Source organism: Sylvia atricapilla, chromosome 1 (genome assembly GCF_009819655.1).
Source record: "Sylvia atricapilla isolate bSylAtr1 chromosome 1, bSylAtr1.pri, whole genome shotgun sequence".
Lineage (NCBI taxonomy): Eukaryota > Metazoa > Chordata > Aves > Passeriformes > Sylviidae > Sylvia > Sylvia atricapilla.
The window spans coordinates 913,060-925,571 of record NC_089140.1 but is presented as its reverse complement, the minus strand read 5'-3'; the positions used below and the strand labels follow the sequence as shown (position 1 = coordinate 925,571).

The window sequence follows — 12,512 nt, the reverse complement described above, 5'->3', positions numbered from 1 at the left end:
ACCCCCAAGGTGTCCTGGTGACAGGGAAGGACAATCCCAGGGGTCCAGGTCCCTGCAGGAGGCCAGTGCCAGGAGGAGACTCTAGTGATGCCCGTGTCGTGCCATTTTGGGGGAGCTGGTTCTGCTCCCCTCGAGACCTTGTCACTGTCCCCATTGTGGTGACAGTGGCAGCAGAGGCTGGGAGCAGCCGGGATTTGGGATGGGACTGTCGGGGACCCCCGAGGTGGTAGCTCCTGCAGGGAGGACCCCAGATCTGCCCCAGTGAGCGCCCCCCACTCGTGACGCCCCCCATTCATGACCCCCAGGGTGTTCCCAAGGTATTCCCAAAGTGTTCCCAGCTCCCACAGCTCCTTGGCCGGGCACAGGGGGGGATTTGGGGGGTCTGGGAGCACTCGGGATGACACCAGGAGTGATGCAGGGATGTTTATTGGCACTGAAGCATCTGGGGAGGGGACACAGGGTGGGGACACAGGGAGGGGACACAGGGAGGGGACACAGGGAGGGGACACGGCAGTGTCACCCCTCAGGGTTTGGGTGCCTTGAGTTTGAGCCGGTCCCGGATCCAAATCCGACCGCACTGGAAGAACCCTCGGAAACGCTGCTTGACCTTGCCAAAGAAATCCTTGATCTTGGATTTCCAGAGCCCGCCAAACTGGGAAAACAAAGAGCAGTGTCAGGCTTTGGGGGTGTGGGGAGGGGACCTGGGGGACACTCCCAGCCAGCAGCAGGGGGGACACAGGGGGGACACGCCTTCTTACCGCGGCCGGAGCCTTCTCACAGGACAGCTCCACCGTGGGCTGCTGCTCCTCCAGGAACACGGAGCCCTGGCACCAGGTCACCGCCTGTGGGGCACAGAGGGGACACAGGACAGCTCAACCCACTCGTGCCTCAGTTTCCCCCCCGGACAATCCCCCGTTCCCACAGGACAAAGCCTCACCCCGAGCCAGCGGCTCTTGCAGTCGCTGGTGGCCGTTCCCGGTGTCCTGCACGTGGTTTCCTCCAGGGTGAAGCTCAGCTCCTGGCGGCTCTGCAGGTCTGAGGGCTGGGGAAAAGGGGCAGGATCCATCAGGAATCCACCACCCCCAAAGTGCCCAGCCCCAAAGAGGGGTCACATCCAGCCTGGAATGGGTCAGGCTCAATCCCTCGAGGGTCAGACCCAGAACGGGGCAGATCCACCCTGAGAAGGGCCAGGATCCAGCACTGCCCAGTCCTGGAGATTCTCCTGGAAAAGGAGAGCTCAGCACTCACCCAGCCGGGCCGGGGCTGAGCCTCCCGCAGCCGCAGGACGTAGGGACTGGCAGCCCTGGTGTTGAGCAGCTCCACGGCCGCCGCCACCACGTCCCCGTAGCTCAGGAGCCCCGGTGATGCCGGTGTGGTTCCTCTCCATCCCGGCATGATTCCATCCTGGTTCCCTGTGGATCCCTGTGGCCCCGGGGTGGAGGCTCCAGCCAGCCCCAGCAGCAGCAGCAGCAGTGACGGCGCTCGGCACGGCCTCATCCCGGCTCCTGGATCCTGGATCCTGCTCCCCACCGGGCAGGGAGAGCTTTTATGGGAGCTGCCACGGGCGTTGCAGGGGGCTGGGACATTCCAGGTGGGATGAGTCTGGCCAGGAGCCCAATCCAGCCTGCTCTGGTGTCCAGGGCAGTGGGGAGGGGTGGGAGGTCACCTTTGGCCACAGGGTTTGGGGTCCCCCTGCCATGGGCGTCCCCAGGAGAGGGAATGTGTGACAAGGAGGTGACAGCGAGGACAGGGGGACAGTGGTGACAGACACGGCTGTGGATGGTCCAGAGTGGTGGGGATGAAAGGTCTGGACCAGGTAAGGGTCAGGTTCTGCTCCCAGGGAACAAGGACAGGACAAGGGAAAACAGCCCCAGGCTGGGCCACGGGAGGTTCAGGTTGGATATTGGGGAAATTCCTTCCCCCAGAGGGCTGGCACACGCCTGTGGGAATCCAAAAGTTCTGGGGATGTGGCGCTTGGGGACATGGTCAGGGGTGGGGATGTGTAATGGTTTCACAATCACCACATTCTGTTTGTCACATTTAGTGCAGTGGTAGTTAAACCAACACAAGATGATTTGACTCGATGGTCCCTGGGGACATTTCCCCTCAGCAATTCCTTGACTCTAAAGACAAGATGGGGTTTTCCAGCCCAGGGGTGATTTATGGCCTGTCCCTCTCTGCAAACAGGGTGGGTTCCACCAAACAGCCAGCGTGGGAGAGGCCACCCTCTCCCAGGGGAGCAGGAAGCTCCAGGAGGACACCCAGGATCCTGCCCTGAGGCTGACCCCCCGTTCAGCAGGTTCAGAGCTGGGATCAGTGGAGGCCGTGGAAAACATCCTCATAAATCACACGGGGACAAAGACACCAGGAGGTGGCACCTGGAAGTCCCCAGGGAGGGATGGTGTCAGTCACTGCCCTGCAGCACAAACCCACCCGGCCCTGGAACATTCCAGGGGCAGCCAGGTCCAGCTTTCCATGGAAAAGGGACCTCGGGTGGGATTATTCTTCACCACATCCAGGCTCAGCTCGGGAACCTCCCGGGATGGGGATTCCAACACATCCCCAGGGATTGATGCCTTCCCTCCAAGTCTTTCCCAATCCTTTCCAAACTCACCCCCATTCCTTACAAATCCCCATTAAATTTGACAATTCCTTCCAAATTCTTCCCCTTTCCTTCCCAGCTTCCCTCCAAATCCTTCAATTCTTTCTGAATTTCCTCCAAATTCTTCCCAACTCCTTCTACACTTCTCAGTTATTCCCATTTTTTTCCATGTATCCCAGCTAGAATTTAACAGCAAGGGAAGGAGTTTCAAAATAATGTCATATATTTTAATTTCATTTTTAGATGCCTGTGCCAGCCCTGAGCAGGTTTCAAAAAAAAAAAAAAAAAAGGCCACAAAACCCTTGGAAATAAACTAGGGAAAAAAATCAGTGAGTTTTTCCCGGGAAGTTTTTCCCAGGACATCTCCCACCTCTGACAGGAGGGGGAGTAAATCCCGCCCCAAACCAAACGCTGAGCCCCGAGCTGGGGAAATTCCCTGCTCGTAAATCTCACTCTGCGTTTATTTGCCCTTCCCAGGACTGTGCTGTCCCTCCTCATTCCAGAAGAGCCACGGGTTTGTCTTGGAGCCGTTCCCAGAGCCAGCCCCCGATCCGACCTGGGCAGGGGAAGATTCCCAGGGCAAGGCAGGGGATGGGACCACATGGACTTTAAGGTTCTTCCAACCCACCAAAGTCTGGGATTCTGGGATACTGAAGGGAGGGCACGGCTGGTCCATCAAGGAATCATCCTGGAGTGGTTTGGGTTGGAATGGAGCATAAATCCCATTCCATAAATCCCATTCCATAAATCCCATTCCATACCACCCCTGCCATGGCAGGGACACCTCCCACTGTCCCAGGCTGCTCCAATTGTCCAACCTGGCCTTGGGATCCAGGGACAGCTACAGCTGCTCCGGGAATTCCAGCCCAGCCCCTGCCCACACTCCCAGGGAACAAATTCCTGCCCAATCTCCCATCCATCCCTGTCCTCTGGCAGTGGGATCCATTCCCTGTGTCCTGTCCCTCCAGCCCTTGTCCCCAGTCCCTCTCCTGGAGCCCCTTCAGGCCCTGGCAGGGCTCTGAGCTCTCCCTGGAGCTTCTCCTCTCCAGGGGAACATTCCCAGCTCTCCCAGCCTGGCTCCAGCCCTGGAGCAGCTCCGGGGCCTCCTCTGGGCTCGCTCCAGCAGCTCCAGGTCCCTGTCCGGTCCCTGTCCGGTCCCTGTCCGGTCTCTCCGTGTTCCCGTTTCCCGCTCCGGGCCCCGGCGCGTCCCTGGTTTCCATGGCAACGGCCCCGCCCAGCTTCCCGTGACGACCGCAGCGGAAGAGGCGTGGCCTTCTACGTCACCACGCTCGCGCTCTTCGGCGTCAGGCCACGCCCCAAACGTCTCCTCGCGCCAAGACCCGGATGTGGCGCGTTCCCGCGCTCACTGGGCGGCGCCATGTTGGGAGGCCGTATAGCATCCGGGCCGCGCGGCGGGCGCCGTGATTGGCGGAGCGCGGCACGTGACCTGCAGAGCGCAATGCGATTGGGCGGCGGCGGCGCCGCTTCCGCGCGGGGAGCGTCGGGGGTCGTGAGGGGACCCCAGGAATGGAGGATGGTGATGGGAACCCTCGGCCCCTCAAGCCACATCTGGAGGCCGGGCAAAGCGGCTCGCGAGTCATTTCAGCGGTTTTATTGACTTTAAAGTCCCGTTTCACCATCCGCCAGCACTGACGGGCGGGAATATCCTTACAGGAATTGCGGAATCATGGCATTGTTGAGATTGGTGAAGCCCTCAGAGATTCCCGAGTCCAAACCCAGCACTGACCATGTCCCCACGTACAACATCCCGAGGGCTTTTAAATCCCTCCAGCAACGGGAACTCCAGCACTGCCCTGAGCAGCTGGGCCAGGGCTGGAGAGCCCATTCCAGGAGGAATATTCCCAATATCCCACCTGAACCTCCCCTTGAGGCTGTTCCCTCTTTCCCTGTCCCCTGGGAGCAGAGCCCGACCCTTCCTGGCTCCAAACCTCTTCCAGGGAGCCAGAAGGTGTCCCCTGAGCCTCCTCTTCTCCAGGAGGAGCCCCTCCAGCTCCCTCAAAGGGATTTGGGGTGCTGGAAGGGGAATGCTGAAAGCCCCAAAGTCAACACCCCACAGCTGGCAGGAACATCCCGCTGCCAAAACTGACACCAGCCATGGCGGGAGCATCCCTAATCCTGGCATCCCAGATTTTCCACGTGCCACCCCCAGTGACATGGAAAACTGGGAAAGTCAATGAATCCACAGTGTTCAGTTTGTTTGGATTTGCTGGAGCTTCCTTCTGTCCCCATAACAGCCATCCCAGGAATCACCTTTTCCTTGTAATGATCCAGTTCCAGAGGCTCAAAAAGCTGCTGGGAATTGAGGCCAGGCTGGATTCCCCAAGGAAACACTTCCACATGACTGGAACTAAGCCTTCCTTTGTCCTTCCCTGTATCCACCCCTCCACCCAACCCAACCTGCCCCTCCCCTGGCACAACTTGAAGCTGTTTCCTCTCATCCTGTCCCTGTTCCCTGGGAGTGTTGGCAAATAAACAAAGTTTAAAAATTCTTTATTTCCTTTCTCTAGTCAGGCTCAGTTTGCCTTTGCCTTGGAGAAAGGAATTAAAGGAGGTTTTTTTTGGCGGATATTTATTGTTCCACTCTGTGAGGCCTGATGATCCTAACATCTCAACAGACTGGGAATAGCCAAAAAAACACCCCAAAGAGATAATGACCAGCAGCAAACTTCAAGGAACATCTACCCCAGATGCTGTCCCCTTGTCTGGAAAGGCTGATAAAGCAATCAGCTAATGAGGACCTAATTAACATCAGAGGCAACAAAATCCCTGTCCAAGAAGAAACCAAATAGAGAATTCTGCAATTTGGGACCAATAAGCATCGAACCAATGGATTTCTATGGGTTTTGGAGTCGATAAAGTTTGGAGAAAAATCCAGTAAAATTTACCTGTCATGGTAAATTTCTCTGCACACTCACGCTATGTTTGGGTGAAATAATTCCTGTTTCACATCCCAACCAGAAATAAAGAAATTCTTGATTCTCTAACACAAAAAATGTTGGTTTTGTTTTTTGTTTTCCTGTAGTTTTGGTGACAAGAGCCATGCTGACCCCTGGTCACTTTTTAAAGATGGATTTAACATCTTTTCCAACCTAAGACATTACAGGATTACAGGATTTCAGGATCCCACGCTCACTTTTCCTTCTTTCCTCCTTTGAGCCACATGGATCCTCCCCTTTCCCACTGCTTTTCTCCAAAGCCTCTTAAACAATCCCAGTTCACAGGAGGCCCCACACTGCCTCACCATCGGCTTCTGACATATTTCTCCTCCTGAATCCCCCAAGACTGGGGGTATTGAGTGCTGTGCCTCAGAGAATCCAATCCCAGTTTCCCCTCAGGAGTCAGGGCTTCCCAGTCTCCGCCAGGTTGTCAATCTGGATGATGATGGGCCAGATGCTCTTCCCTTGGGAGAACCCCTGGAGGTCAAACTTCTGGCACACGGAGTCCAATATGTACCCGACCGCCTTCAGCACATCCCGGAACACGTCCTGGAGCGACATCCCCTGGGATTTCCGGGCTTTCACGCGTCCTTCAGACTCCTGGCTGGCGCCGGCACCCTTCGGACACACCGCTCTCTTCCTCGCCCCTACAGCCTGGCTTAGGGCAGGGGCTGAAGCCCCAGTTCCCAAAATCCCCTCCGGGGCACACCGCGTGTCCGATGTCACCCCTTGGGCGTTCCCGGTGCTCTGGGGCTCGCGGGGTCCCCGAGCCCTGGGGTTCCTCCCCTGCACCACGCCGCGGCAGCCAGAGCAGCCTCTCCACGGAAAGCCCAGCCTGCGGTAGAGCTGGTAGCGCCGCAGGATCTCCCTGGCTCTCCGGATCATCCCGCCGCAGCTGGATCGCTGCGGCGCCGGCCGGTGGCACACAGCACAGGCGCCGCGGGTTCTGCGGTTCTTCCCGGCGCCGTGCTGGCAGCAGTAGTCGTGTTCCCGCAGGGAGCAGGGCCTGGGGACACGGCACGGTCCCAGCTCGTTCCGCAGGCAGTAGCTGTGGTCCTTTGCCACCACCGCTCTCAGGTCCTCCACTCTCAACTCCCAGGTTCCTGGGAGGAGCGTTGCCTCTCCCAAGGTGTGTCCATGGTTTGGGGTGGTCCCGGGATTCCTCTCCACAGGATCAGCCCACAGCTGTTCCCAAGGATCCAGGCTCTGCTGTTCCGTCACAGAATCAAGCAGGAATGTCTCCCTCTGGGTTAGGTTTTCTGTGAGTTCAGGTTTATCCTGCACTTCCTCCTTCACAGGCCATGGCTGGGTTTGGCTCCCCACTCCAGTGTCTGCTTTTGACGGGAATTCGCTCCTTCCTTCGTCACAGCCAAACTTCTTCAGGAACCTCCTGTCCTGGAGACACCACAAGGTGCCCCATCCTGCTGGGAGAGGGTGGGAAGGGGTTGGATGCTTCCTGGCTGGAGCAGGGACAGGAACATCCCATCTTCCTGGTCCAGGACCACCTGGACTCCACATCCCAACCTCTGCCAGGCGTCAGGAGAGCCAAGTAGAGGGAGAAGCCCTGGGAGTGGCCCAGGGATGGGGTTGGAGCTCCTCAGAGATGGGCTGGAGTAGGAGGGAGCAGGACTCACCTGGACATGAGGTCTCCAGGCCCTGGTACTTGCTGGCTCCAGGCCCCCAGCCAGAGGAAGGCTCCTCCAGCCAGCTCCCAGAGTGTCCTGCAGGGAAAACAGCAGATGTCACCCACCAGGCTGGGAATCCTGACTCTCCAGAGCCACAGGAATGAAGGAAGAGCCCTATCCTTGTCCCCACTAGGAATCCTGATTTCTCCACGGCCACAAGGATGGAGCAGGGAGCCCTGAGCCCATCCTGGATGTGGATTCCATCCCACAGGGTCGGGATGTTGCTGCTCACCTGGGGATGAGCAGATCCACGGCTCTTCCCCGCGCTCCAGCCGGTGCAGGACGTCAGGCTTGGGACCTGGATAACCTGGGAATGGGACAGAGGGCGTTGTACTGTCCCTGATGATGGGAAAACCAAGGACTGGGACACCCCAGCTGTGCCTCACTGTGCACAGAAACACCTCTGGAATGTGGGAAGAGCGAGGGAGAAACCGGAGCTGCTGCCAGAAAAGGGATTTATTCCTGAGAGCCCTGATGGAAGTGTGGGAAGCAGCTCCCAGTTCCAGTGACAGGCTTTCCCAGCCAGGGAATGTCTCCTGCTCATCCCAGAGCAGATCTCAGGAACAGGAATCCCACTGTGCTCCCTGATCTTAGAGAATCATTTCCAGAGGTGCTCAAACCCAGACCCAAATCCTGCCTTTTCCAGCACTAAACTCCCTGATCAGCCCCTATAGGGGAGAACTCCCCGCAGGAAGGGTTGGCCAGCCCTGGAGGAGTTGGAAAGCTTGGATGCAGCGCTTGGAAACATGGATTAGCAGTGGCCTTGGGGAGCAGTTGGACTCAGCCATCTCCAAGGCCTTTTCCAACCTGAGTCACTCTGGGATTCTGGGATTCAGCGCTCTGGAAGCCGCTGGGGTGGGGTCTGAGGGAATCTCGGCTTGGGGCAATTCCCAGGATTACCCAGGGAGGCCAGGAGCTCGTAGGTGTCTGACACGACGTCCCGGTACAGCTGCCGCTGCCCCTCCGGGAGCACGTCCCACTCGGCCCGGCTCAGGAACACCATCACGTCCTCGAAGGTCACCGGCTCCTGCCACAGGATCAGGGATCACAGCTTCCCTCAGGGATCACACCATCCCTCCCAAGAGGAGAAGCCTATCCCAGTCCAAAGGAGCTCCCATGGAGGGATGTCCCAAGAAGTTGTGTTCCCCACTGGGGTGGGAATTACAGATCTGGGAGAAGGACAGGCTGGAATCCAGCACCAAACACCGGCACTATGGGATGCGTTTTACCGTTCCTACCAGGAGAACTCCATGATCCCCATGGGATTGGGATAGTCCAGGACCGCAGGCCACCTGGAGCTGGGCAGGGGGAGATTCCCAGCAGCCCCCTGTGATCCCCCAGGGTCCATCCCAGGAAATCCCTCGGGGGAGATCCCAATGGGGACAGGGGAATGGGGGACAGAGAGAGGGAGAGCAGGGATGTGGGGGGTGATAGGGGTTTTGGGGTGAGGGTGATGGGGATGGGATTGGGAGGAAGGAACGGAGGTTTTTAGGGGCTGATGGGGATTTTGGGGGGTGATGGGGTGGAGTGAGGGGTGGTGGGGGGACTTTAGGGGAGAATTTCATGGGAGTGGGGGGCAATGAAGGGGATCATGGAATGGGATCGGGAGTGTGATGGGGGTGACTTGGGAGGTGATTTGGGGTTTCAGGGTGGGGCTGGGGGGGATTATTGGGGCATGATGGGGGTGAGGGGTCCCTGGCCATTGGAGGCCAAGCCCCGCCAGCAGCTGCCAAGGGAGCACCGCGGGAGCCCCTTGGATCCGAGGGGAGTCGGGGGGCACCGGACATCGAGGCGGCGAGGGCGGCCCGGGGCTCCCCCCGCCAGCGCCCGGCTCCTACCTGCGCCTGGGCCGCCATGGCAGCCAGGGGGTCTCGGGGGTCTCGGGGAGCCAGGGAGGGTCTGGGGGGGTCGCGGGGGGATCCCGACACTTCCCGCGGCACCCGCGCCTCTCCCGCACGCGCTTCCGGTACAGGCTCCGCCCACACCGGAAGCGCCGCCATGGCCGACCCGGAAGTGGCGCCCCGGAAGCGCCCCGGTGACCCCGACACGTGAGGAGGGCCCGGATCCGGGGGGGTTAAATCCCATGGGGAATGGGGCACGTCACGGGCACTGCAGGGAATGTCCCCAGCAGGGAATGTCCCCGTGTCCCGGCGGGCCCGTCCCTGGCGCCGATTCCTCCTGTCCTGTCCCTGTTCCCCGCGAGCAGAGCCCGGATCCAGCGCGCTCCCATCCCGTTCGGCCTCCAGAGGCCTTGGTTCTCCCGAAATCTCTAACGTAAAATGAGAATCCTCAGGTTTTCCGCCAGAAATTATCTCAGATCTGATCCCGACTCCGGGTTGTTCCATGGCCTTGCCTGAGGCCTGAGCTCGTGTCGCCTGCTGCCCTCACACCCCTCCCTGCCGGCTCCTGGATAAGCCTCCTCTAGATTTCCCTCTTTTCTTGGATAATTTTCCCGATGATTCTGTATCTCCCGTGTGCGGCTTCTCCATCATTCCCTTCCCACCAACCCGTGCACGTAAGTCTCCATCTTTCCGCTGGAATTCCCCATGGAATTCCTCTGTCCTGCCTGGACGCGTCACATCTGCGCCACCAAAAGCCAGAAATGTGGAATGAATGAAATTCCATCATGTCCTAGGGATCCTCAGGAGTGGCCAGGACTAATTGCTCATCACTAAACGGATACAGCGAGTCTGCTTTGGTTTAATAACAATTCCAGAACCTGGAATTGTGAGGGTTGCTGGAGCAACAGGAGCACGATCTGGAATTGCTGTTGAAGGAAGTCTGGATGACCCTTAAATCCCCTCCCAGCCCAGGGCATTCCAGGACTCCATGAGAGCGGTGCAGCAAGAGCAGCACCGCCAGGAGAGAATTTTAGGGAGAAATTAAATCCAGCTTATCCAGAACTTTGGCCCTTTCCTGCCCCTGTGTCCGGCAGCTCCGGCTCCCACTGACCTTTCCGGGGTCACCGTGGGGCCGCCGGGGCCAATGTCCAGGCGGGGACAGCGGCCGCGGCTCGGGGACAGCCGCGGTGACACCATGAGGCTGTGGCTGCTCTGCGCTGTCACCGCCGCGCTGGCCGTGGCCGGAGTGGCCGGAGCGGGAGGTGACTCCGGGATGGCAGCACGCGGCAGAGAGGTGGGTTGTGGCTGGAGAGGGGTTAAAACCGGGAATAACGGGGCTGGGAATGCGGGGGATGGCAGAGCTCGGTACGGCTCTGGCACCGCGGGTCCCGGTCCGTGCCCGAGCTCCCGAACAGATCCGGCTTCTCCCCGGTCCTGCGGGCACGGGCTCGGCGGGACGGGGCTCAGCGGTGCTGCCGTCACCTCCCGGTGCCGCCCGCGTTCCCGGCCCCGCGCTCCGGGACATCCCGATCCCACCCTTCCCTCCGCAGGGCCGCCGGCGGCCGCACAGACCCTGCTCCGGCTGCTTCTCCGTGCTCAGCGAGGTGAGCGGCCCGAGGGACGCGGGGATTCGGGAATGCGGGAGGGGGATGGCGGCTCCCACACCCGCCTCTGTCCCGCAGGAGTCGCGGTCGATGCCCTGGAATTCCCGTGAGGAAGATGCGGCTCAGCCGGGCAGGCGGGCACGGAGCGGGAAGGGTCTGGAGGTACCGGAGCTGCCCGGGAATGGGATGGGGATGGGGATGGGGATGAGGATGGGATGGGGATGGGATGGGGATGGGATGGGATAGGGATGGGATGGGATGGGATGGGATGGGGATGGGGATGGGATGGGATGGGATGGGATGGGATGGGATGGGGATGGGGATGGGATGGGATGGGATGGGATGGGGATGGGATGGGATGGGGATGGGGATGGGATGGGATGGGGATGGGGATGGGGATGGGGATGGGGATGGGATGGGGATGGGGATGGGATGGGGATGGGGATGGGGATGGGGATGGGGATGGGATGGGGATGGGGATGAGGATGGGATGGGGATGGGATGGGATGGGATGGGATGGGATGGGATGGGATGGGATGGGGATGGGATGGGATGGGATGGGATGGGATGGGATGGGATGGGATGGGATGGGGATGGGATGGGATGGGATGGGATGGGGATGGGATGGGATGGGATGGGATGGGATGGGATGGGATGGGGATGGGGATGGGATGGGGATGGGATGGGGATGGGATGGGGATGGGATGGGATCTCCCTGTCTCAGGACTCCGTGTTACACCGCGCTCACTCCCGCAGGGCAGAGCCAGGAGGGAGAGCCCGGAGCCGGCCCATCCCGCGGGACACCCCGGGGACATCCCGCTGCTGTGACGGAGTCCCTGCAGGACCCCGGGCCCGAAAGGACATCCCGGCAGCTCCCACGGGGGTTGCAGGAGTCACCGAGCACCGAAAGCGCGGCGGGAGCGATGCTGGAATCTGGGAATGCTGCTGGACACTGGGAGCAGCCGCACGCCGGGAGACAACTCAGCCACCCGCTCCCTGCTCTGAGCTGAGCCCCTCGCCCTTCCCACCCCCCAAAATGCTTCTGGGGCAGCTGCCCCCGCTTTGCCAAGCCCCCAAATAAAGCCAGCACACCGCAGGGAGTGGATGCGTTTGGGGGGACACACACAGGGCGGGTGACCCCCGACAGGGCCACCCCACGCTGGGCTGGGCTGGGTGGGAGTGTGGGGACACCGGGCACGGGGGTCTGAGCCAACCCCTGGGGCGTCTGCACAGGGGGACCGCAGGGACGGTGGGGCTGGGGAACCCTCCAGGGGTGCGGATCCTGGGGGTCCCTCAGGAATGTCAGTTCTAGGGTATGAGAGGTCCCTCAGAACGCTGGATCACAGGGATGGGGAGATCCCCCAGGAATGCTGGTCCCAGAGGAGGTGGGGCTGGGGGACCCCCCAGCGATGCCGGTCCTGGGGGTCCCTCAGGGCTCCCATTTGAGAGCAATGGCGGCTCCCCAAGAATGCTGGATCACAGGGATGGGGAGATCCCCCAGGAATGCTGGTCCCAGAGGAGGTGGGGCTGGTCCTGGGGGTCCCGCAGGGTTCCCCATGGGGTATCCGGCCGTGGTGTCCTCGGGCACTTGGCCCCGCCCCATGATTGGCCCCGCCCCCTCCACGACCCCGCCCAGTTTCGGCCACGCCCTTTGATGTGACTCCGCCTCCTCCAGGCCCCGCCCCCCGCCTACCCGGCTCTTGATCCTCCCGCCCGCCAGGGGGCGCCGCTTCCCGCGCGGTGCCGCTCTGGCCGACGACGCCCCCTGTGGGCCCGGTGGCGGCGCGGACGCGGGGGCCGAGGTGGCGGTGGCGGCCGCGGCC

General features: G+C 60.6%; 2 protein-coding genes across 2 annotated transcripts; both read right to left on the bottom strand.

Moving 5' to 3' along the window:
- Positions 1-523: 523 nt before the first annotated feature.
- Positions 524-1,497, bottom strand: LOC136375379 (cathelicidin-B1-like). The gene is made up of 4 exons (XM_066340880.1): positions 1,249-1,497; positions 938-1,042; positions 759-842; positions 524-652 (listed from the first exon to the last, which is right to left on the bottom strand). Exons 1-4 carry the CDS (start codon positions 1,495-1,497, stop codon positions 524-526), a joined length of 567 nt encoding a protein of 188 aa, XP_066196977.1.
- A 4,138-nt stretch (positions 1,498-5,635) lies between these two features.
- LOC136375374 (uncharacterized) lies at positions 5,636-9,244 on the bottom strand. Its single transcript, XM_066340868.1, has 4 exons — positions 9,083-9,244; positions 8,145-8,289; positions 7,477-7,551; positions 5,636-6,629 (listed from the first exon to the last, which is right to left on the bottom strand). The coding sequence occupies exons 1-4, from the start codon at positions 9,242-9,244 to the stop codon at positions 5,962-5,964; spliced, it is 1,050 nt and encodes a 349-aa protein (XP_066196965.1). The 3' UTR covers positions 5,636-5,961.
- Positions 9,245-12,512: the final 3,268 nt, after the last annotated feature.

Coding starts and splice junctions, on each gene's coding strand:
- LOC136375379 (XM_066340880.1), bottom strand. CDS start 1,497: ATGAGGCCGTGCCGAGCGCCGTCACTGCTGCTGCTGCTGCTGGGGCTG. Junction 843..937: donor GCAAGAGCCGCTGGCTCGGG/GTGAGGCTTTGT, acceptor TGTGCCCCACAG/GCGGTGACCTGGTGCCAGGG. Junction 653..758: donor GTGAGAAGGCTCCGGCCGCG/GTAAGAAGGCGT, acceptor TTGTTTTCCCAG/TTTGGCGGGCTCTGGAAATC.
- LOC136375374 (XM_066340868.1), bottom strand. CDS start 9,244: ATGGCGGCGCTTCCGGTGTGGGCGGAGCCTGTACCGGAAGCGCGTGCG. Junction 8,290..9,082: donor CCATGGCGGCCCAGGCGCAG/GTAGGAGCCGGG, acceptor GGGAAGCTGTGA/TCCCTGATCCTGTGGCAGGA. Junction 6,630..7,476: donor GTGGATCTGCTCATCCCCAG/GTGAGCAGCAAC, acceptor AGGACCTGAGAG/CGGTGGTGGCAAAGGACCAC.